The sequence below is a fragment of the Varroa jacobsoni genome, unplaced genomic scaffold (genome assembly GCF_002532875.2).
Source record: "Varroa jacobsoni isolate VJ856 unplaced genomic scaffold, vjacob_1.0 scaffold_850, whole genome shotgun sequence".
In the NCBI taxonomy this organism is placed as follows: Eukaryota; Metazoa; Arthropoda; class Arachnida; order Mesostigmata; family Varroidae; genus Varroa; species Varroa jacobsoni.
This window is the reverse complement of record NW_019213752.1, coordinates 45,065-67,098: the sequence shown is the minus strand read 5'-3', so window position 1 is coordinate 67,098 and position 22,034 is coordinate 45,065. Positions and strand designations below refer to the sequence as shown.

The 22,034-nt window shown below is 38.3% G+C and overlaps 1 protein-coding gene across 13 annotated transcripts; it reads left to right on the top strand.

The window, feature by feature from the left end:
- The first annotated feature begins 179 nt into the window (after nucleotides 1-179).
- Nucleotides 180-20,596, top strand: LOC111264357 (motile sperm domain-containing protein 2). Of its 13 annotated transcripts, none has more exons than XM_022840178.2 (13): nucleotides 267-767; nucleotides 5,199-5,426; nucleotides 12,839-12,896; nucleotides 13,369-13,457; nucleotides 14,243-14,276; nucleotides 14,755-14,873; nucleotides 15,675-15,829; nucleotides 16,633-16,732; nucleotides 17,634-17,824; nucleotides 18,368-18,486; nucleotides 18,723-18,919; nucleotides 19,327-19,586; nucleotides 19,753-20,596. In XM_022840178.2, the coding sequence occupies exons 2-13, from the start codon at nucleotides 5,315-5,317 to the stop codon at nucleotides 19,888-19,890; spliced, it is 1,572 nt and encodes a 523-aa protein (XP_022695913.1). In that variant the 5' UTR covers nucleotides 267-767; nucleotides 5,199-5,314; the 3' UTR covers nucleotides 19,891-20,596. The 13 variants fall into 13 exon arrangements, with proteins under 13 accessions (XP_022695926.1, XP_022695913.1, XP_022695918.1 ...); XM_086970053.1 differs by lacking the exon at nucleotides 267-767 and adding an exon at nucleotides 4,959-4,974; XM_022840182.2 differs by lacking the exon at nucleotides 267-767 and adding an exon at nucleotides 8,181-8,397 and having other exon boundaries at nucleotides 5,299-5,426.
- Nucleotides 20,597-22,034: the final 1,438 nt, after the last annotated feature.

The window sequence follows — 22,034 nt, the reverse complement described above, 5'->3', positions numbered from 1 at the left end:
TTATGATAAAACCAGGCCCAATATATCAGCTAATATCTGCCTGATCGATGTAGCTATGCGTCTGTAATGCCAGTAGTTACTGCCATAGCAACGCACAAAATAAGCAAGGCTTTTCTTGGTAACAGGACTGAAAGCACGAAGATTTAATTCAAAATATTACAGTTTCGGCGGGCCCATCCTGTGGCGCCCTCTACGCGTGCTTGCCCGGGTGCCGGCAGGTCATGTTCCATTTTTGAGTAGCTCTGCTTAACTAGTAATTTGGCGCGCATAGGGACCCATCTTCCTCTTCAGCTTTCCGCAACGCGTTCACTTACGCTAAGAGAAGAAACAATATATGCAGCAGCAGTAAGACGAAGAACCAATGACAGTTGCTGGCGCTTTATTACACCGTATATGCACTCGTGGAACTATTGCCGACGCGGCCCGAACGCTTTGTGGGAGAAAGAGGAAGCTGTCTGTCTTTCTACAAAACAGCTGACACCTACTGTAGTGGCGATTATGACGTTCTAAGGTAGAAACTTTGGCAGTAAATCTAGCAGACGAAAGAACAGCCCGTTTTTACGGCCCGGATCAATTCGACGATTGGTGTTCGTGTCTGCAAAAGTTATCGCGCAACTGTCCACATTTGTGTCGGGTGCCATGGTGCTTGTGAACTTTGCTTCATCTGGCAAATAAAGCAGAGAAACGAGCATTAAGGTGTTGTTTCGTTTGAACGGAATTGAAACTCATCTGTCTGGGTACAGTCGAAGGACAACGGCAAAAGGACAGTAAGTATCCTATTACTGGGCCGAAGTGATTAGCGGCACATAATCCCGTCCAACGTCTGCGAGTAGCAACATCCTTCCGTTTAACTGTACTAATATTGTTACGCGTAGATATGCCATTAATCAGTCTTAAGTTGTTTCAAGATAAATGCTTTTATTTAGAGTTTACTGTTGATATAGAATTAAAAGTAGGAATGGAGTGATCTTGCTGTTGTATTATCAAAGTCAAATCCCAATACGAATTCGCGTGCTTAATATGACGAGAAATACTTGCCCGAGTAAATTACAAGTTAGCAATGTATTACAATAGAGGACATGCTTAAGAGATGACATCGAAAATCTGACTGCGTAAACGGAGACGATTTAAGGGGAACCAGGCGGGGATGAATATTATAATGTGATGTAATATTAACACATATTCTTTGGATTTATTTTTGTGATGGCTCCTAATGGCTGCAACAGACTTTGAGACAAATCTAATTTTAACCTGACAAGCCTATGCAGGTATTCATCAGGCTGGATAAACCTTATCTCCAGTCATAAAAGTAAAAAATCAGTACTCAGTATTGGTGAACCGCCAGTCATGTTCTGAGGTTCCTATGCTCAAGTGGTATATCGCATACTATAATAATTACAAGTGTTTAACTAATGGCTTTCTGTTTTTTGCCGGAATAAAGATATATCATTTTTTTAAAGCATTCACGGACATCCGGTTCACCCATGAAATAATTACTTATTTTCTGTCAGCAGTACCAAGACTAAATTAAGGAAAACTCGAACGTCAGAAGCTGTCAGAAGCCCTTCTTCAGTAGACGCATGAAGGAGCGATTGTCCGGTCGATAAGCATAAACACCCATTGTGCAGTATCATGCGATTTCTGCAGACGTAAACGTTCGTTCGAACTTATCCTCGTACTGGACGGTTGTCCACGCTTTTACATCTTTACAGAACATGCTTAGAATAGCCATTACATAGTCTGGTTCTGGTTATCATCATACCTGGTTGTTAATATACATTGGACGAATGCAAATTATATTTAAAAAAAAAAGTACAGATTTTTACTAAGTAAAAAAGGCTTTACCGAACTTCATCACATGCATTCCAAAACAATTTTTATAAAATAGTGTTTTAAACATCTTGTTACAGGAGCGAGTGTATGAATATGTTTTGATATCAGTCACTTGAAAAAAATCAGGTTTCTGAAGATCACTTAAAAATATCATAAAGCTAATTTTAATTATGATTCAATTATCGTTCGATACCACAATATTATAATTTTAAGAAATTATTTTAATTCTTCCATATTGGGGTGCGACAAGCCGAAAACTTATCTATGCCAGTATTTAATCTGACGTAAATTTTCATAATACATTGGTTTTAGCCGTCCACGGGAATCTACGGCAAGTTGCGTAAGCTTCTCTTCGTAGAAGATAGCTGTTAGCAATATGTCAGTTTGATCAAGTTAAATAACTTTTTCGAACATCTTTCTTCAAAGCCCATTTACATGAAGAATTACATGCAACGGTCACTTTATTAGTATACATGTATATATCTGTGCTTTTTTAAAAATACTTTTAATAAAACTGCTTGATGCGTTATTGTATTTCGTTCTTTGACAATAAATTCCATTTTAGCGTCAAATACCAGTTTCCGTATGGAGAACGCAATATGCTTTTTGACACGTTCATTCTCTTTGCAATTATTTAGAGAGTATATCTACTTTTTCGCCAAACGTGTATATTTTTTAAAATCAACGCGACGCACTTTAGAGTTATTTTGAAATGCTACGGGTACGGGAGCTTTAGAAGTTCTAAATTGACTGCAAAGAACTTCAAATGAGTCACAAGTTGATGTGGATTTTGGTGTAGTTAGTCTGATTTGCTGCTAGCCCACGAGTTCTATGTCACTGTGGACGTTAAGAGCTGAATGTTACATGGTTGGAGAAGTGTTGAGTCGGCCTTGCGATAAATTTAATGCCGCGTTGCCACTTTACTGTCTTTACCAAGCTATTATTGCTTTCCAATTAGACGAAGACCCACTTGATGTAGTTTGTTAAACCCAGCTTTCAATAACGCTAGTGTTTAGACATTAAAGAAAACGTAATGATTATCTAGTGGCAGCTTTCGTTGTTTTGGGTACAACAGTCTTCTTTAATTAGTTGCTATTAGGCAATGAGTATTATTAATCATTAGTACTATTATTATCTGTTTCTACACCAATCTACTGGCCAGTCAAACAACGATGACAATCGGCGAAGGTTATATCTCTCCGATGATGATACTTTTTCTTTTCCTTATCTATTATTGATGTTTCTCGATCTATATACAGATAAAGCTCACTGTCTCTCTGCCGAACCTTTGTAGTATTTTTTTGGTGAATCGATATAGCTTTGTCATGGTTGGTGATCGAGCAGTATAAACGAATATTTTTCCAAGATATTTTTTCAGTTGAGCGAAATATTAACTTAGCCAAATTAGTCATTTTTTTTTGCAGTTGACTTGATTGTCATTGAGAGTTTAGCAAAGGTGTTTTTTACATTGGAAAGTTGTTTGCTTTTGCATATGTTAAGCTCTATACAATCGGGTGCAAAATTGGATTCGGGAGTGATTTTCGATTTTCCATATTTTAGTGATCTAGCTGTAATTTTTTTGCCAAAATAGTTTATAATTTATGAAATTTTCTTCCGCGAATTTTTTTTTGCTGGCGGGCAACTTCCTTTTTCGATAGGAGGTGTAATACTAATTTAGTTAATTTGCAAAATAGTTGATGAATTATATTGGTTTATATCTAGCCTCTATGAGCTAACTATCGCACATCTGGCAAACGTCTAATCTCCCAGCGACACCCAATTATCGCACATTTATCCAGATAACCAGATAGCAAAAAGGAGAGAAACAGATTCGTTGTTGTTTTTTTTTGTAAAAACCGCTGTTACTAACAGCAACTGAAAACAGATCAATAAATACACCCATGGGCCCCACCATCTAAGAATATCATAACCTACATGGGAATTATACTTGCAAACTCTGTCAGACTAGAGCAGATACAACGTAGGCCGATGTAGTAAAATCAGGTCAACTGAATAAATTTGTTTCAAAATTAATTAGATAAAAATCAGAAAAGTTTATTAACTCTATCAACTTTACTCATATTTGGAATATAATATACACAATACTACATTGAACTCTATACACAATATCTACTTTAAGACTTCTTATGAAGTTTATAAGAGACTTACTATAATATGCATATTATAAGAGATATATAAGCGACAATATCCTTTGTAAGTCTCCGTGTAGCTAAACGGGTATTGCACAGGTAGTGTGAACTTTATATATTTCTCGGTTAATTTTAAGTTGAACCCTTTTCGGCAATTTATTAGACTGTTTGAGCATTTCTGAAAGAATCAGATTAGAAAGATGCTTATTTTTTTCAAGCTTCAAAATATAGACTCAACAACAGATTTATTAAGAAACCCTTGATTCTTCACTTCTTTATAATTTAATGTTAACATGCAACGGGTTACGTATACGATTATTATTAGGTATGTATATGATGATTTATATTAGGTAGGATCGTTATTAAAGAATAGAAGTAGTGACAGGCTCGGGGCATAGTCTGCGGATCTGTCTAGTGTTGCTTAATTCTAAGCGGACATGGAAGGCAATACATTAGTCCGTCTGTCTCGAGGAGTTCCAAAACGTGAGAACTTAAGGATCACGCTAAGCTACATTTTAAAGTCTCACCCTGTGCAAAAAAGCTGGTGCTATCTGAACTGTACAAAGTTCAATTGCTTTTCCTAGTTATGCTGATCCGATTCATTGGGTCACGAAACATTTCATTTTACATGTATGTACACCGCATGGAATAGCTTTGGATTACTGATTTCCACTCAGAGAGACAAGAGACCAGCTTCTCTAGAAACTACACATTTGACAAAGAAGTGGGCGCTTCCTTCACTGTAAAGATTATATTTCGTAATCACCACTCTCGAGATACAATGATTGTTTAATAAGCATCCGCAGTAGATTGTATTTACCTAGCTATATTATTGACTATTCAATTTAAGCCATACAGGAAATCAATTATTTGCTATCTACCAAATACATTTTAAGTAATTTAATTACCTGAACATAAACGATCAAGATTTTTCAGCTTTGGCAACGCGTGCAGTAGAACCCAATCCATAGAACCCCAGAGTAGTAAACGGGTAAGTCAGCATTTCCGAGGGTGTTTGTGGCATCTTATGTTACAATTGCATTCCTATCATGATAGAGTTAAACTTGCCGCATAAGTAGTAGTAACACAATATAAGTAAGTCATAATGCTGTTATTGTGCTATTTAAATTAAAATACATAACGATGAAAATAATATTCATAAATTCACTGGAGATTTAAAATATTTTAAAATTATAACTGTGCAAATCTTTGCAGGTAACCTTGCTCCTCGAGCGTTTGGAGCACCGTTCTACCTTTCGTTTCAAGTACAACGCTTATCTAAGAAGTAACACGGAGGAGACCCTTCGGGGCGCGCATTCTAGTGAATCCTGATGGTTCAGATAATTGAATCAGATCCCTTTGAGGAACAGAAGTTTATCGTTACTGATGACGATCTTGCAGAATTTCGCCGCAAACTTTACAAAGAGCTTGAACGTCAAAAGGGTGAGTTTATTTTTTATCTAAACCTTATTTATATGGGTTGCAAAATGCTGACCATTCAGCATTGTAAAATAGCTAACCTTTGGCCCGTGTCGCCGTCGATCTCCTAATGATATCGCCCCTTATCGATTCGCTGAATGAGTAAATCACAATACTTCAACGAAACCGTTAGCGAATAATTTCGAATTCTATTTTTAGAACAATCTACCCTCCGTGCGGAAAGCTTTAATAATCACGTCTGTGACAACTGTGACCTAGTGAATAAGCGCACGCGATATTTGATGCACTACGTAATATTGCCAGCCCATGAGTAACTAATCGGGCTAGACTGCATAGTAGGTCACCACTATTTGGTCATTTAAATTTAAATACTTAAAGACTCAATATTTGTAGAATAGACCTCTTATGACAGCAACCTTAGTTTCAGTAGTATGCTTTGAATTAATCATGAACCTTTATCTAAGATCAACCGTCTAGCATTACCCTGAATTGATCAGTATAACTTGGAAGATAACCAAAAAACATTAGGTATTATTATATCACATGTCTTTTTCCAGCATATATCTTCTTGTTCAGTTCTGAAACTATGTAAATATATTAGGTTAAGAGCTATATAATTTCAGTCTAACAATAGAACGCGGCGTACTCGAATTCTAGTTACTTATTGTGTATTCGTCGTTACCCTTAACGACCTCCTTCCATTTTCTCGACCAACTTGCCCATTTCTTCTAGCTCGAAACGTTTAGGTTTAGTGTTGAAAAACTTGCCCCGCTAAGTTTTGAGATCCTCCATTGTCAAATGTGCGGTTACGAATGAATTTTGCCAATTTCATTTGCATTGCCAAAAGCTGACAATGCATTAGAGCAGAGGAACCTTCCACTATAGCATTATATGCTTTGCTGATTTTTGCCATGTTAGGTTTGTCGTAAGGAGGAATAATGCTGCTTCTATCTGTTTATCTGGTTTCCTTTAGATAGCCTTATTCACTTGACACTACTGAGTCGTATACAAATCTTTGTCAATCGTTTTCTTATAAAGCGTTATTCTCGGCTTTTATTTCAAATATCCGATCAGCTGGAATACTAATTCAGAACGTTAATCTTTAACGTATATAAAGACAAACACTTATGATCTCTACTGCGCTGCATACAATAGACCAGAGACTTGTTTGGTTTACTTCTCTGCTGTTTTTATTTCTAAGTGGAGTTACACCATATTTAGTTCTCTATGGAAAATCCTATTTAATCGTCGTTAATTACCTATTTTTCTGACTTTTCATTTTCAATTACGCTTATGATGTCTATTGTCCGAGTCGATAGCAGAGACATGAAAAAGGACTGCGTCCAGTGCGTTTCTCTAGGTCTGCATATCTATGCGTTTTTATCATTATGGTTGACCATTTGTTGACACCATCACTTTCTCGTATGCTCAGCTGGTGGGGTATTTTCATTCCTGGGGCTACTTTTACAAACCGCATTCGTCACCAATTCCAATAGCTGGTTTCTTATTGCTGTTGTTATCGTATGACTGCGTGCGTTTACGAGTTTTCATTGTCTGTCGTTGTGGGCGTATATAAATACGAGAGATTATTTTCGTTGCATAAAATGCAAGTTATACGTAACGCAGTCTTTTTTTGTCAAGGGATGCCTTGAAATATTTGCATACAACCTGTTTTGACGTATCGAATGTGAAAAGATCACAAGGGCCAATGGAAAACTATCTACTGATTAGTTCTACTGCGGCCAGCGTTGCTGAGGCTTTTGTCGCAGCGGAAGCGGAAGAAGCCGGCAGAGACGCAATGCCGGCTGATGAGAAGAGCTAGCTGCTATAGGAGCGGTGCTTCTGCTACTGCCGCTGCTGCTTCTCCTTCTTTTCGGCAGGGGGGAAAACAGTGAAAGAATGAAAAAACTCCCTTCGATAGATCCCAGCAGCTGACTGCGGGGACGCTAAGGACGGAGCCCGGTGTTTTTCGCCCTTCCTCTTAAGACAGCGGCACTACGATCAACCTTCTCACTTGATAATAACAGCATACGAGGAGGTTTAATAGTCAACGGCGTGTGCAATGGCTTTCGCATAGTCAAGCCGACCAAGTCGACAACGCTCTCATGCCAATAGTTGAAACGGCACAGTTCAGAACATTCGTTTGGCAAGATCACTTTGATCACAGCTTCAAAGTGAAGCTGTGACTTCAGAACAAACGTCTTGCAGACAACGATGGTTAGCCCGTAGTCAGAACGGGATTTCGTGCGTGGTACGGCAGTGCGCCATCACTGTTCATATCTCTGCTGTTTAGTGCTTCTTAAGCTTGTATTCAGTTCGCTAACATCTTGTCGTTGGCAAAAAAGGGGACCGTGTCCGAAGCGGGCGATAAGGGAGCCATGGTTTCTTGCTAGTGCTATTTCTGCGCACATACCACTGTTAGAAATGTCATTTTCCCACATCAAATGAACGAAATACTCTTTGGAGTAAATCGGTTCAGCTCTCTAACAGGATAGACTTGTAGCATTCGGAGACAGCGGTGCATATCTATTAGGAATTCGTCGTAGTGACTGCGCGAGCGCTTCGTGAAGGGTCTACACAAGTATAACGAAAGATAATTTGTCAAAAGTAGTGTGTGTGTGTGTAATAATTACTAGTGAAGAACGAGCCGGAACCAATCAAACCCTCCGGAACAGAGACGTCGTCAATAAATATAGTTCGTAATCAAAAGCCTACTTAGACTGAGTGCAGAACGTGACCGCTTTGTTTTCATTGAAGATTTCCAGCAAATGTTGCGTGTCCGTTGCGCTGCACGCTGACACGTCGTACGGGACCTAAAACTAGAAACGTTTCTTTGATCTAAAACTACCAAACTAAACTCTCAGGAAATAATCAACGGCCTGCAAATTGACAGCAATGGGTCGTATAGTGGTGACAGAGGATGACATCGCCGCATTTAGGACGAGAATTCTGGACGAGATCTACTTTATACCCGGTCAGTACGTTACGAAACACCAATTTCAATATAGATCTGTCGTCGAAATGTAGGTTTACGCTAAAGTGGTAGTAGTAATACTTCAAGATTTGCGGCTTTCATCTACAATACCATAGTTCATATATTGAAGGTTAAATCTCAAACTACACCACGATCTAAGCAGCTGGTCAAATACAACAAAAAAGCAGATCTGTCAAGCTGGTAATTTTAGGCATGCAATTTGTCGAAGTTGCCCTACTGTTTTATATGAGATTTCGAAAGTAGCACAAGCTATAAACTAATTTGTGGCTGAAATGGATTTGTGTCCATCAGTCAATAAAATCCGTTTTTATTTTTGAGAATAGATAGTTCTTGAAGGGAATATACTATGATCACGTCGATGAATCTCATGGTCATAACGCTAGTCTAACAAAGCATAAACCTTGCCAATTTTATGACTGACAATAGCACGCAGGAGCAGCCTTTATTCCGCATCATATACCTGCGATTATTTTGAGAATTGCGTTTTTTCTTGCTAGAGAGCATGAGAAAAGCCGTAAGGTAAGCTGACAGCGACTAGGTGACCCTTATTCAAGTCTCGTTACGCAAGTAAGAATTAAAGCTTCATTCAACGGTTTAATATTGTCTCCTTTGAAATATTCATCCGTTGAAGGCTTTCGGTTCTAGGCTGCAATGCTTAGTAAGTGTTATTTAGTAAACACGTTTTCTGATTGTCGATCGACTGACAACTAGATGTTCTGCTTGTGGGACAACTTCGTAGAAATCATTGAACTTTGTTTGTTGTACAAGTCAATAATAACATGTTTTTATCTTGCTAGATATTCTAAGGTAAACAGGCCAGAAATTGTACTTTACGATACTGTCGTTATTCAGTATAAAAACTGTTGCCCTTACATAGGAATACGAACAAGTAATGAAGCTGCTTAGAGCTTGGACGTCCAATGTTGTATATCCTTGTTTGGTGAGAAAATAGTTTTTACCAACCTGTAGAAGCCGATGGTGGCCAAAATCTTGAATTAACGGCTCAAATATATGTCAGCTTGATAAGGCTGATATGAACAGGCTTGAGAAACAGGATGTCTGAATTGCCGCCAGCTAAACACCTTGACTCAGTCATAATTCTACCTGAATGATTGATAACCTTAGATCAATATTCGAATAATATGCTCGACGAACGCACCAAGCTTCATCTTATATCACTTTTTAGTCATATGGTGCTACTTTATAGACATTTTTTTTTATTTCGCATGCATTCATTCATTCATTTTTCGTTAACTTTGCCCTAATATATGTAGTACAATATTTTTCTAACATAACAAATGTATGATTGTGTTAGCAGTCGACGTATAAAGCTGAGCGTAAGTAGGTGTAAGTGTCAGTAAGCGAGCACCGGGTCTAATAGTCTGGTGCTTGCTTGATCGTCTTAGGAACGTAGGCTCGATGATTTAATTTTGCGAAGCAGTGTGATTCATGTCGGCAGCGTGTCACTCAGCTAAGCTGCTGGTATCTTGCTTTGCATTGAGCCTATTTTCTGACCGTTTCGTCATTTACGACCAAAGCTCGATTGTGCGTTTCAACGCGCGTAATGTTTGTAGCAGGGCGACCCGTGGGGCTAACATGTTTTTCAACTTTGTCCATGAGCTTCGGCATCGCTGCCAACACTATCTGGTTACCAATTGCCTCCGTAGGGGCTATTAGCTAAGGCAAACTAGGCCAGTGGCCGGGAACTAACAGTTGGCTGTTATAAAGATGTCGTCTATCTGTAATCTTGTTGTGCGCTAAAGAAAAACGTTTCAGTAGTAAAAAAATGGCAGCTAAAATTTTCCTATGTATATACATACATACGTACATACAGGACGAAACGTTTACATACGAACTGCCAACGTGTTTATTCAATATATCAAACATGCATTTCGATTACCTTTTTTGTTTGGGGGTCTAAATCGTTGACAAAATGTTTCACAATATTTTTTCTTCACGGTAAAGCATTAAGGACCAGTCCTTAGCTGAACATCCAGCCGGGATAAATCTATCCCGGTTTTATTTTACAATAGGGTTATGAAACGACATGTTAATCATTTACCAGTGCTAAAAGCTGACTATTCATCGATGGGAGCGTATTTATGGGTGACGTGGCAATATATTCAAAGAAAAATATACGCTGAGCACTTAGGCCTCGCCGGCCATATATTAGTAGCTATGAACTCATTCAAGGTTCGCTCAAAGACGCGATATATATGTTCTTTCGTTGACGATTTCGTCGGCATAAGCATGGTTTACGAAACGCAATATCCAGCGAGATGTGCGGCTGATCGGAATTTAACATAGATATCTATTTTGTATGAAAGTCATGCATAATTATGATAGCTCTACAAGCTTCAGGCAAAGTGAATGAATTTTAAATAATGGCGCGCCCATTGTTACCGTTCTTCGCCGCCCGACGTCTTTCGAATAAAGCGCCAGTCGTGTTTGCCTGAGCAACCAAAAAGCTGGCCTTATACTGCGCAACCGAATTTGATGCGAGCGTAAGGTAGACAAATCATAATTCTCAACCAGCTCAGTCTGGCACTTAACAATCAATAGACCCTAATTTTTCTAGCTATAATCACGTTTCCTCTTAGGAACAAAATGTTTCCGTTAGCGTTTGTTGAATAAATGATATATTTGCACGAAATCTGTAGTGGCACATATAGCCCCCAAAAAGTAGGTCTATATGGCCCTGCGTTTTGGTTGACAGCCTATATAGGCCGATAACGTATGTGCACTCGATGGATACTTTTTCCAAAATTCGCTGTACAGAGAACTTTTCGGCTACCCAATAGGAGGATCTTTACGAAACGAAAGAGAAAATTATTGTTTATATTCAACAAACCTCTCGTCGCGATTTCATTTTGGTGAAAACAAAATTCGAGCGTGGGTGGATGTGGCAGTGTTCGTAAAAGCTCTTAGTCGCAAAGCGCGTGTACTCAATGGGTGGTGACGTACGCAACATCAGGTCCCCTAAAAAACAATTTAATGCAAATCGCTTTTAATATATAGCGCAGGTATGATGGTAAATGTCGCATCCCATATTATGGATATGCGGTATAATATGAGTATCCGCTGTGGGAGTTACATTTGGCGGTGGTCTAGAAGTGTCCGAAGATCAGTTAAGAACAGATCTTAAGGGTAAGTTTTTTTGAGAGAAAATTTATAAAGCTAGATTTAGATGTTTTATCCGCAAGAGTCTTATCATAGCATAACTATGGAAAATGCTAATGCACTTTTACATTTTGCTAGGTCAGATTTTATCACTTATTTATATATGCGTACGAACAATTATGAAGCCCCCATATATTCTTTGTAGTTTTTGTCCGTTGATGGCGCTGTGCTTGTGTTATAACTACAAATCATGTAGAACGCCGATAACACAAACAGGTTTCTGTTCAGTGGGCCATTAGAATCGTTTTCTATTTTGCTTCATTGGCCAATAATCAACAAACAGCAGAACTGAAACTGGGTTCTGCGTTTGAAAGCGACGGCTGAAAATACTACACGTTAGCCAACGCGTTCTCCAGCTTGTTCTAGAAGTTCGTTGACCTTTTTTCCACTTTTATTTCGACATGCCGATCTATTTGTTTCATCTAAAATCTTCTCGGTGTGAGCCGCAATCATGTAGCGTCAGCTAGGCCAGTGGCAGCCAGCGAACGCTGTCCGCTAGATGTTGATATTACTTTCAGCTGTCTACCTTTCATTGGGGGAGTGAAAAAGACGCTGGAGAACGGGTTCCGCGTACACGATAACAAAATACCCGTATACCGATGTTGTAGCCAAAAGAAGTGATCTTTTATTGGCTTGTAAATGGTGCTTAGATTTGCAGAGTCTTCATCAAACAAATATAGCTATAGCTAGGTGATACGCGTCTTTAAATTCTATTGAGCAGCGAATACGTATATAAGACATTGCCTCAAACTCAGTGAAAGTCGTGATGAACAGAGAGACGTCATAATTCCACTTATAGCATTATTTTGTAAAATTTATTTAGCACACGTTGCCGTATATGATATATTTGATATAATCAGAATGCAAGTAGATGGACATGTTTAAAAAAATTAGACAGAATCATCAAAAGGACAATTTGATATTACTAGTAATTATGCAATCTTTGTGCTCACGAATCGCAATGTTCAAAAGAACGCAGCCGGTGATCTTCGGATCAACTGATCGCAAAGTGAGGCTTGCGATCAGGGGATCTGGCAAATTTTCTTCCTATATAACAGCTACTAAACTCAACTTATGATTTATTTTTTCTTTCTTGATTAATCACTAAGAGCAAACAAGGAACGCCAATGTGCACAATTATCATTATGCACACTAACTTATAGGATAACAGTGGACAGCCAGGGAGTATTAATACTTGGACACTTAACAGAGTAGTAATACATCTGCTTCTCCGTTTTAGAATTGTACCACCCGAAAGATGTCGAGGCAGTCAAATCCAACTACGAGATATGTCGAAGGTTGGTAATGCGACGAGCTTACGCTTTGCCCTCAATTTTTTTTACCATGCACACGTTTTGGTAGTGTTTGAGCCACCTTCAAACTTACTGTAAACTGGATATAGATGCTTCTAAAAGTGATATATTCAGTTCTATTTTAATGGATTGAATAGTTACCGTCTCTTAGATTCATTACTGCCAACATGGCCCAACGATATGAGTGCGTTAAACTTCAGGATCGTTTAAGTGACTCAAGTAGAAAAAGTTCGTTCAAACTAGACGTAAATTCAGCATTGACCAAGGGGGTGATTTATATTATAGCCGACTTTTTCCTAATTCGTTTCTTAACATAGTGTTCTGGTGTTTGTTAAACATAGATTGATGAAGTGTCACAGTTCATCACCAACTTCTACTCTACCAATCGTGATGATTTTAGTGGTTCATAGTTGTTGTATAACTCTGCACTTGGACCAATGTACATATTGCTTTACAGATACGTACGTCACAAACGACGCGACATTGAAGCTGCCGTCGAGATGGCGAAAAAGAGTCTTCAATGGCGTAATGAATTTGGAGTAAATGGTATGATTGTGCTTCAGTTGCTATACCATTGATAACCATCAGTATGTATTTATATTATTAAATTATCTAATAATCCTATAAGCCTAATGTCACAGGCGTTGTTATTTGATTACTAATAGCTGCCCGTTATTAACATAAACAGGCTTCACAAACGGCCCCAGCTAGATTTTGCTGATAAAGATATATTTCTTTTGCACCTAAGAACTATTAATACGTAACGCGTACGTACTGGTTCTCCGTACACTCACTTACGCTACTGGTTCGACTAAGTTGAATCGCATTAATATATTGATTAAGGTGAGAGCGAGACGTAAAGATCGCCTGTCGGAACTAGATAGAACGTCATATGGTCGAAAAGTACAGTCAAGCCTTCAATTTCAACATGAGCATTTTTAATTAAAGCTGTGCATAATGCATGATTCGTCGTTCTAAAAAAAATGTGTCCTATTTCGATTCTATTTTGTGATTATATTTTTTTGGCCATGTGCTGCTCCTGATTCATTATCTAACTGTTGCAGAATATTCACCATTGGTACATTCATAATTATTATAGGACCAAACCGTACAAGCGCTGAATTTGCTTTCACGCCTCTAACTAGTTCATATGTATGGCAAATGCCGCTGAATGCTGTCTTCCTATCGTGACGTATCCCTTGTCCGTAATAAAGGCGTCCTGATTTATTACTGAATGTTTTTGTTGTTGTGCCTCTTTTGATCATGTAACGTCTACTAACAAGATTTGTGATTGTATTTCCGCCGTTCTTGATGTCCTTGCCACACACTAGTATTATCGTCTGCTCGTTCCTTTCTGGGATTTTGGTAAGGATTTCGGAAGGTAAGGCTAGCAGAGCTGAGGCTGAGGTACTGCAAATTAGGTTATTGCATCCGATATTATCTAGTCGGTAAAACGGCTTGTTAATGGCAGATACACTTAGTATCCCAGTAATAGCCCCCAATGATTTAATATGTTGATGTAATCGTATGTAGTAATCTAATCATTTTAACATGAACGTTTAGTCGGAACGTATGTAGCTGTGCTTCTCACACATGTCTACGTCTCTTGGTGATCTTCAGTTTATCGGAGGAAAAACTAACATGGCCGTGCACCATTAGCCCATCACTATGCAGACATATGTATCTTTAGTAATTAGCTTGAAAACTGTTGTCCGCTAGTTAAATTAGTAATAGCTCAGAGAGTTGAAGCCGGCATTCGATAGCATGTAATTGCAGTACCCGTCTAACCTCATATTGTGGGATGGTGATGACTTCCATCTGTGACCGTCACTCTCGTGGCAAGCACAGCACTTGGAATTGAGGAAAAACTTTCAGATATCGCCGAAACGAACATCTACCGTCTGTACCTCAATGTCGGCTGCTTTATACCATTCAAAAAGGATAAACTTGGCAGCCAGTGCAGTAAGTTTATGTAATATGCGATACAAGTTTACCGGTGTCAATATCACCGTAATTTGTTCATATGTAATATTTTTCAAACTACTTGCATTCCCATTAATTAAGTTCACTTAAAATCACTCTTATCTGTCCAAGTCCAAAGTCAGCAATATATTTGGCTTCATGTAAGGTTAACTATTATTGCTTTTCCAACATGGCACCTAGCAACAATTCATGAACATGAGTTTCGCGATACGTTAAGAGGTTTTTGTCACAAATTCTGCTTGGAAATTCATATCGATAAGGGCTACATCAGTTATACGTTATCCTATTAAAAAAAAGAAATGCATTATATAAAAAACTTTGCCTCTGGACCGACCACGGGCAGAAGCGTGCGGTCAATAAAGTGACATCATGAAGAGTTGCTTCAGCACGAAAACTACAGCAAATCAAATGTTTCCCCAAACGCAGACACGATTAAGCACGATGTATGTACTATAAATTTTCTGCTAACGAAATACACTCCAAGCTTTCTACTTAAGGCTCCGCTTGCTTTTGGGCTATGTTTAGAAAAACGTTGTGTATAGCTCAATATTGTCATCGCCTCGAAGTGCTAAAAACACTTTAAATAATGTAGCTTATTCAAGACGAATGTGTTTTTTTTTTCCAATTTATATGGCTGCACATGGGTATGTACACCTGAGTTATTGCTCTGTCCCGTTATTCAAATCAATCGCAGTCCCTGCACACACACGTGGCAATCGACGCTCACGGAAGTGCGCATCACTTAATAAAGGAACTAATAACTGTTGTCATCTATTACAGTTATTTTTCGCACGAAGTTGCACCGGAAAAATTCAGCTCGGTCGCTTGACATGAAACGCTATCTTGTATTCTGGGTGGAGAAGTGTCTCTATGAACTGAATAACCCCAGAATGACGTTCGTCTTTGATAGCACGGATGCAACTTACGCTAGCATGGTACGTACACACATTCCGTTAAAAAAAACGTCATAATACATTACATTATGGTGCAATCTCCGGCACTAATCACGCTATCAAGCGGTAATTTTGTGTGCCACGTAAGTGAATCAGACCTCGCACTGCTGCAAAATAACAGGAGCGATTTCTACTTTTAACCGTTTATTATTAGTTCGAAGAGACTAGCATTTTTATTAAGATTATTAAAGAAAATTCAATTTCTTTAACGAGGCCCCTGCTCATCAATCTATTTTCAAACTTCTGCTTCCGTCCATAATCTCACTCGTGCTGTAACAAGTGTAAATTCAATGGTATAAGGTCTGGAACAAAATGTGTCTTCTACCCAAGGTTGATCGAAGCGACATTCAGGAGTTTAACCGAAAAAGGACCGTATGGGCTAGCATTTTCATACGAACAGATGACCTTGCGTTTCTGTTTGTCCGTCCAAAGTGTTCTTTTAATCTTTTGGCTTAACTTTCGGACTGAGTAGATTAGCTTTATGTGCTTAAGAAACTAGATCTCTGCAGGCTGAACCCAATAGTTTGGTCGCCGGATGAAGCCACTTAACGTTTTAGACAGTGCAGTAGCTGCGCGGTAGACCAACGAAAAAGTGTTCTAAGTTGTAGTTTAATAGGATACATATAATGTTAGTCAATGTGGCATACTAACTGCTTCTCAAGGAATGAAATGCTTACTTTCACTAATTTATAATAAATATACCTACAGGTATATTTAAATTAAGGCTTTCAAATATAAGATAAGGCTTTATTAACGAACCGTAAAATATCTGTGCTTTGTTGCAGGATATTGAGCAGATCACATTCATTATAGAGCTGTTTAGTAGCTACTACCCTTGGGCGCTCGGTCATGTTATCGTTTACAATATGCCATGGATTCTTAAAAGTTTGTAGCACGTTCTATAACGTAAGATAAACCTTCTCTAACGATTACTCGGTAATTGATGAACTGCACAATAGTACGGATTGTGCTGTTGCCTATCAACCAGCCAATGTCGAGCCTATTTGTTAACAGATTTATTTACTGGAAGATATGAGGGGCACCAATATGCAGGCAAATAGGATAACAACGGCAGAGGCCGCCACACTAATCGCCGTCATTATCCTATAAAGTTCAATTCAATTGAGTTTCAATGCTAGCCATAACTTCATTAGAGAAGACCGTTCCAGTCCTTTTTTAGCAACTAGAAATATGCCTTTTCTTTTGAAATTATTTCTGTCTAATAGTCACGAAGAGGACAAATATTCACAAAAATCTTTAAACACATTTTCAATACCTGATGATCCTAAGTCAATTATATATATATATATATATATATATATATATATATATAGACTGTGAGTCTTACCGTGCCAGAGAACCTGAGTCAACGGATTTTACTATTTGCTACTGTAGAAACTACATACACAAAATTCGCTAAACGCGCCTCAAATTTTCGCTGAAATACACCAGTAGCCCTATAAGGTATTTTTCATACAGGAGAAAATCGGATAGTTGAAATGAACATAAACTAGACTGACGTATATATGTTTATATACCATAACTTTTATTTTCGCACGGATAAGATATATTTAGGTTACGGTAAATACAATGAGGAGTGCAGGTAGGTAACTAACCTAATAACATTGTGGCTTGGACGAACAAATTTCAGATGAAAAGACACTACCGATATCTGCATCAAAGCCAGCCAACGACGCCGATAAAAAAAGTTATTTTGGTATTTAGTAAAGTCGTTGTAATTGTCTATTTTGACAACTTGTTTTTTTCCGATTGTTACGTCAATTAGCGGTGTGGGGCGGAATTCAGGCGCTGATTCCTGCTGAAGGTACAGATCGCTTCAAGTTTTGCAACGGAAACGAGATCTTCGCTTACATCGATCATGACTGTTTACCCGACTTCATGGGGGGCTCCATACCTGTACCCTTTCGAGAACTCACTCTTGAGGAGATCGACGCAATTCCAATCGACCCAGAAATTGTATGTTATAGCTTTCGGCCTGGAGAACGCGTTATCAAACGGGCTGTATGTTTATAATTTACAAAGTTGTTAAGTTCGTTTTCTACCTTCTCCTTAAAAGCCGCGTGGGAAACCAATTTTTATGTTCTAATACAAAATTTCGCTATGCGTATACAACCTGTGACCAATGTGCATGGTCCAAAAACGTAATCCGCAGGTATACAATGAACAGAGGTTAACAGTCACAATTATGTTTGCTTTAATATTAAGACTATGAAAGTAAATGACGATCTCACTATTTTCGTTATGTTCATTTGGTTCTAGTACGTTTTCTTTATCTTCGCATTTGGCTGTTATTTAAGTTTTTTGACACTTTTTTGGTTATAGAGGAAATGCCGAGTACTAACTTCCAGTTATCCAGCTCGCTCAATGCAAGCATGCAACAGCATGTCCACAAAACATGCACAGTCCTTGTAAGATATGCTTTCTCCTTTTACAAACTGAACTTTTTGTTGTACTCAAGTATGTTCTAAAATGAGATCTAATTCAAAATGATCTCTCCAGGAGAGTCGGATCTGTTCTACCCCTGCTATAACGAAGTTCTATAGAGACAACTTTGGGCTATTCCGTAACGGATCACGACGAGTTAACGACCACGAAGCGATGTCCATCTTCCTCTGCCGGTACGAGACACACAATATACAACATATCGATGAATAATAGAAGTGAGATGTGCATATAAGGGCAGTGGTATTGCTAGTAACTTGGAATATGGTACCTTTTTAATACTAATGCTTACTGGGTATATATATATATATAGTCGGTTAACTTGAAGAATTTGTTGAAGTTATGCTGGATAATCCTTACCTGTAAGGTTTTGTGCTTTTACTTTTCAACCGTTTCGGTGAGTTTTGTGCAGGCCCGAGGAAAATCTCGAGTTCAAGAAAGTAGGAAATGTTCAAACGGCATCATTTGAGATCACAAGCTGCTCACCCGACGGGAGGCCGATTGTTTTCAAGGTTAAGGTCAACTGTCTACAAGGTTACACCGTTAAGCCGTTCTGTGGTGTACTGGAGAATGGTGCTTCGATGGTTGTGAACGTGAGCAAAGAAATGGGTGAATATAGAACACATCGGGTTGAGTTACGTTGAGACTATCAGTAGAATTTAAAGGAGGTCCCCGACACCAAGCCAGTACTAACTGTATAGTGTAGAAAAAAACTACCGCGATACGTGTATTTTTGTCAAGCGCTTCGATCTTAAAAGAATTAAACTTAAGTCTTAAAAACTTTTAAAAGAACAAGTATAAATTTCAAATACAGATCATTCATTATACAATTATTTAATACCTAGCTTATTGTCCCGTGCGTTAGACAGATGCCTGTTTCTCTGGCTTTAGCTGTTAGAACATCGTAAGGCCACATACTGTGGGTCGGAAACATGCCAGCTAAGCTGCGTGCCAAAGAAGTTAAACTAACGAAATGTAAAGTAAAACAATTCAGATTTGATATGACTCCTTTACAGCTTATCCTGTGACCAACCAGGACAAACTTCTAGTGCAGGCTGTTGTAACGGACCAACTTCCATCTGGGCAATTAGTGTCGGAATTCTGGCAAAAGCTGAAACCTGATAATATATTCCAGAAAAAATTACGTTGCTGTCTAGCTAATGAGTACGGGCTCGTAACTGAGGAAACGACCTATCCGCCTCGATCGATGGCTGGGCTTGTAGGCGGACAACACACCCCAGCCATACGCGAGTCAACCTCAGAACTCGAGAAAAAGGTTGTGCAAAAGTATTTAGCAATAGTATTGAAGATTAGTTCTACTTTATGATAATAAGGAACGGGAAAAAATGGTTACTGCTCGCAGAGTGAATCTCACTTAACTATTCAATAGATCTGGTTGATCACTCAGTTCCGCTACGTTTTATATTGGCACTGAATTGCAGGTAGCCGAGTTAAGCGCACGATACCGAGCTCAGCAGATATTTAACTCAGTCATCTGTTTCCTGCTGATCCTAAACTTTGCCATCACGTTCCACTCAAAGATGTGTAACGGAATAGGTTCTCCTCGATGGTACTGCTAACAAAAGGAAACACTGGCAATTTCCTAGAGCCCCACACCAACTACCTGTGTTGTAACGTCTGATTATAGATGTCTGCCTGATAAAAATACTACCTGGTTTAATCAAACGCGTTACGTTTGATGATAACGCTCCGTGAAAGCGATGGATAATGAACTCAAACGCAAACTGAACAAAAAAAAAAAGATAGCTTTTTCGATGTCGAAGGAACACGGGACTCAATAAAGGGACACTTACTCTTCGTATAGGACAGCTGATAAAAAAATAATTATCTATTCGTTCTAGAAGCATGACAATGAAGTATCATGGTGTCGCTCATAACTAAGAGAAACACTTGAACTAAAGCTGGGATATCAAATAAATTAATAAATGAAGGAAGTATTTGTGGTGCCTTGCTTGATGGCTTTATTCTGTGATTTCGGAAAATATCCACCTACAACTGAGTTACTGTTAGATAATACAATTGATTGCTTACTGTGACGTTATAGAAGCTATAATTGTTAAATGGTGATGTTCTAGGTAACCTTAGCCTGATTTTCTGCCTTGAGGCACGTTTTATTCAGCATTAACGTTAAAGTCGTTCGTATACATGCCAAAAAAATTAAAAAAAAAAAAGTAAACCACGGTTTTTTCTGTCACTGCTGGTGAAAAAACTGACCAGGAGATTGAAAAACAAATAAAAATAGAAGTGGAATTTTAAACAATGTGACTTAGGTTTTTTTTTTTTTTTCGTCTAAATTCTGTTGTGGTAAGTAGTTGAACATAAAACGGACGTTTTCAGAAAACGAGGATTTGTAAAGATCGACCTGGTGATGTAGGTCCTATTGCGTTACAGGCAGTGTGTTTTTATCGAGAACATTGACACTGAAAAGGTTTTCCTCGTCGGTCATTTAGCACTGTATTACGCTACATCACATGCCATAGATATATTTTGGCTATAAATGCTGTGAAATGTACATCATGGAGGAAAAATTAAATTCAACAAGAACGGACTCAGATATTCTTCAGTCGGAATAGGTTCAAACACCAGCAGTTTTAACCGTTTCCATCATCATGACATTTAAGATAGTATTTTGAGAGACTTACTAATTAGTTGTATGTAAATCTTGAATTTTTAAATTAAGCATTGTTATCGTAAGGTCCTTAAAAACTCCGGTTTCCATACTTGACATTACACCATCAACTATCACTAATAAAATTATCGAACGATCGGTATTACTACTAACTCGTACTTACTTCTTAGAATATGAATTAACTGTATCTTGAATTTTGATAAAGGGTTCACCCTTTACTTTCACCAATCTAAGCCACTAACCATAAATAATCTGGAAACGAATTGCCGCATCTTTATTTCTACCCTATTTATTGTCAATCACTTGTGAAGTTATCATCGAAGTAGTTTGACACGGCAATCTAAGCCCATTTTTATTGGATAGCTCTGTATCTCAGTCTCGTAGCGTTAGTCCTATTTCTGATGACGGGGGTACTTCCATCAGTCATAGTGGGGTAGCTCGCCGGAAGCTCATAGTTAAGCTTAACTATGCTAGTGGTACAGATAGCAGGTTAATGAAGCGAACTAAATCATATGTTTCGTCAAGAATGAGTTACACATAACTCTTCATAGTTGAGCCTCATATTTACTCATCGACCATTACACTCTTTTACTACATAGAGTTATTTTGACGATTTACCAATCTGTTTTAATGTATGCCTTAGAACGATTAGAGACTCAAAAACGATCCATTTTCTTTGTCTTCATCAGTCTTCTTCTTAATCAACTTTAGGCTGCTATTTAATTCAATACTTTATAATCAGGCCACTCAACACAGTCCACTTAGGGGAATGAAAAGAGCTGAATTTCGCTTTATCAAGCTGCTAAATTGTTTTCGAATGTAGCCTCGAAAGAAAATCCAGACGAATCAGAACGTACAACCTTATTGTACTGTTGTGCATGTACAACATGCACTTTGTTGACAATGCCTACCCTTAGCAAAAAACATATTGTTAACTTGATATTTATTTTTAATTTATTTTGTTTTTTTTTTCATACTTAAAGTAGAATAACCGTGCACTCCGAAAAACATCACCGCTTTTATAGTCTTTTGTTTTGGGAAAATGAAACGCAGACTTTGTCTTTTACGGAATGA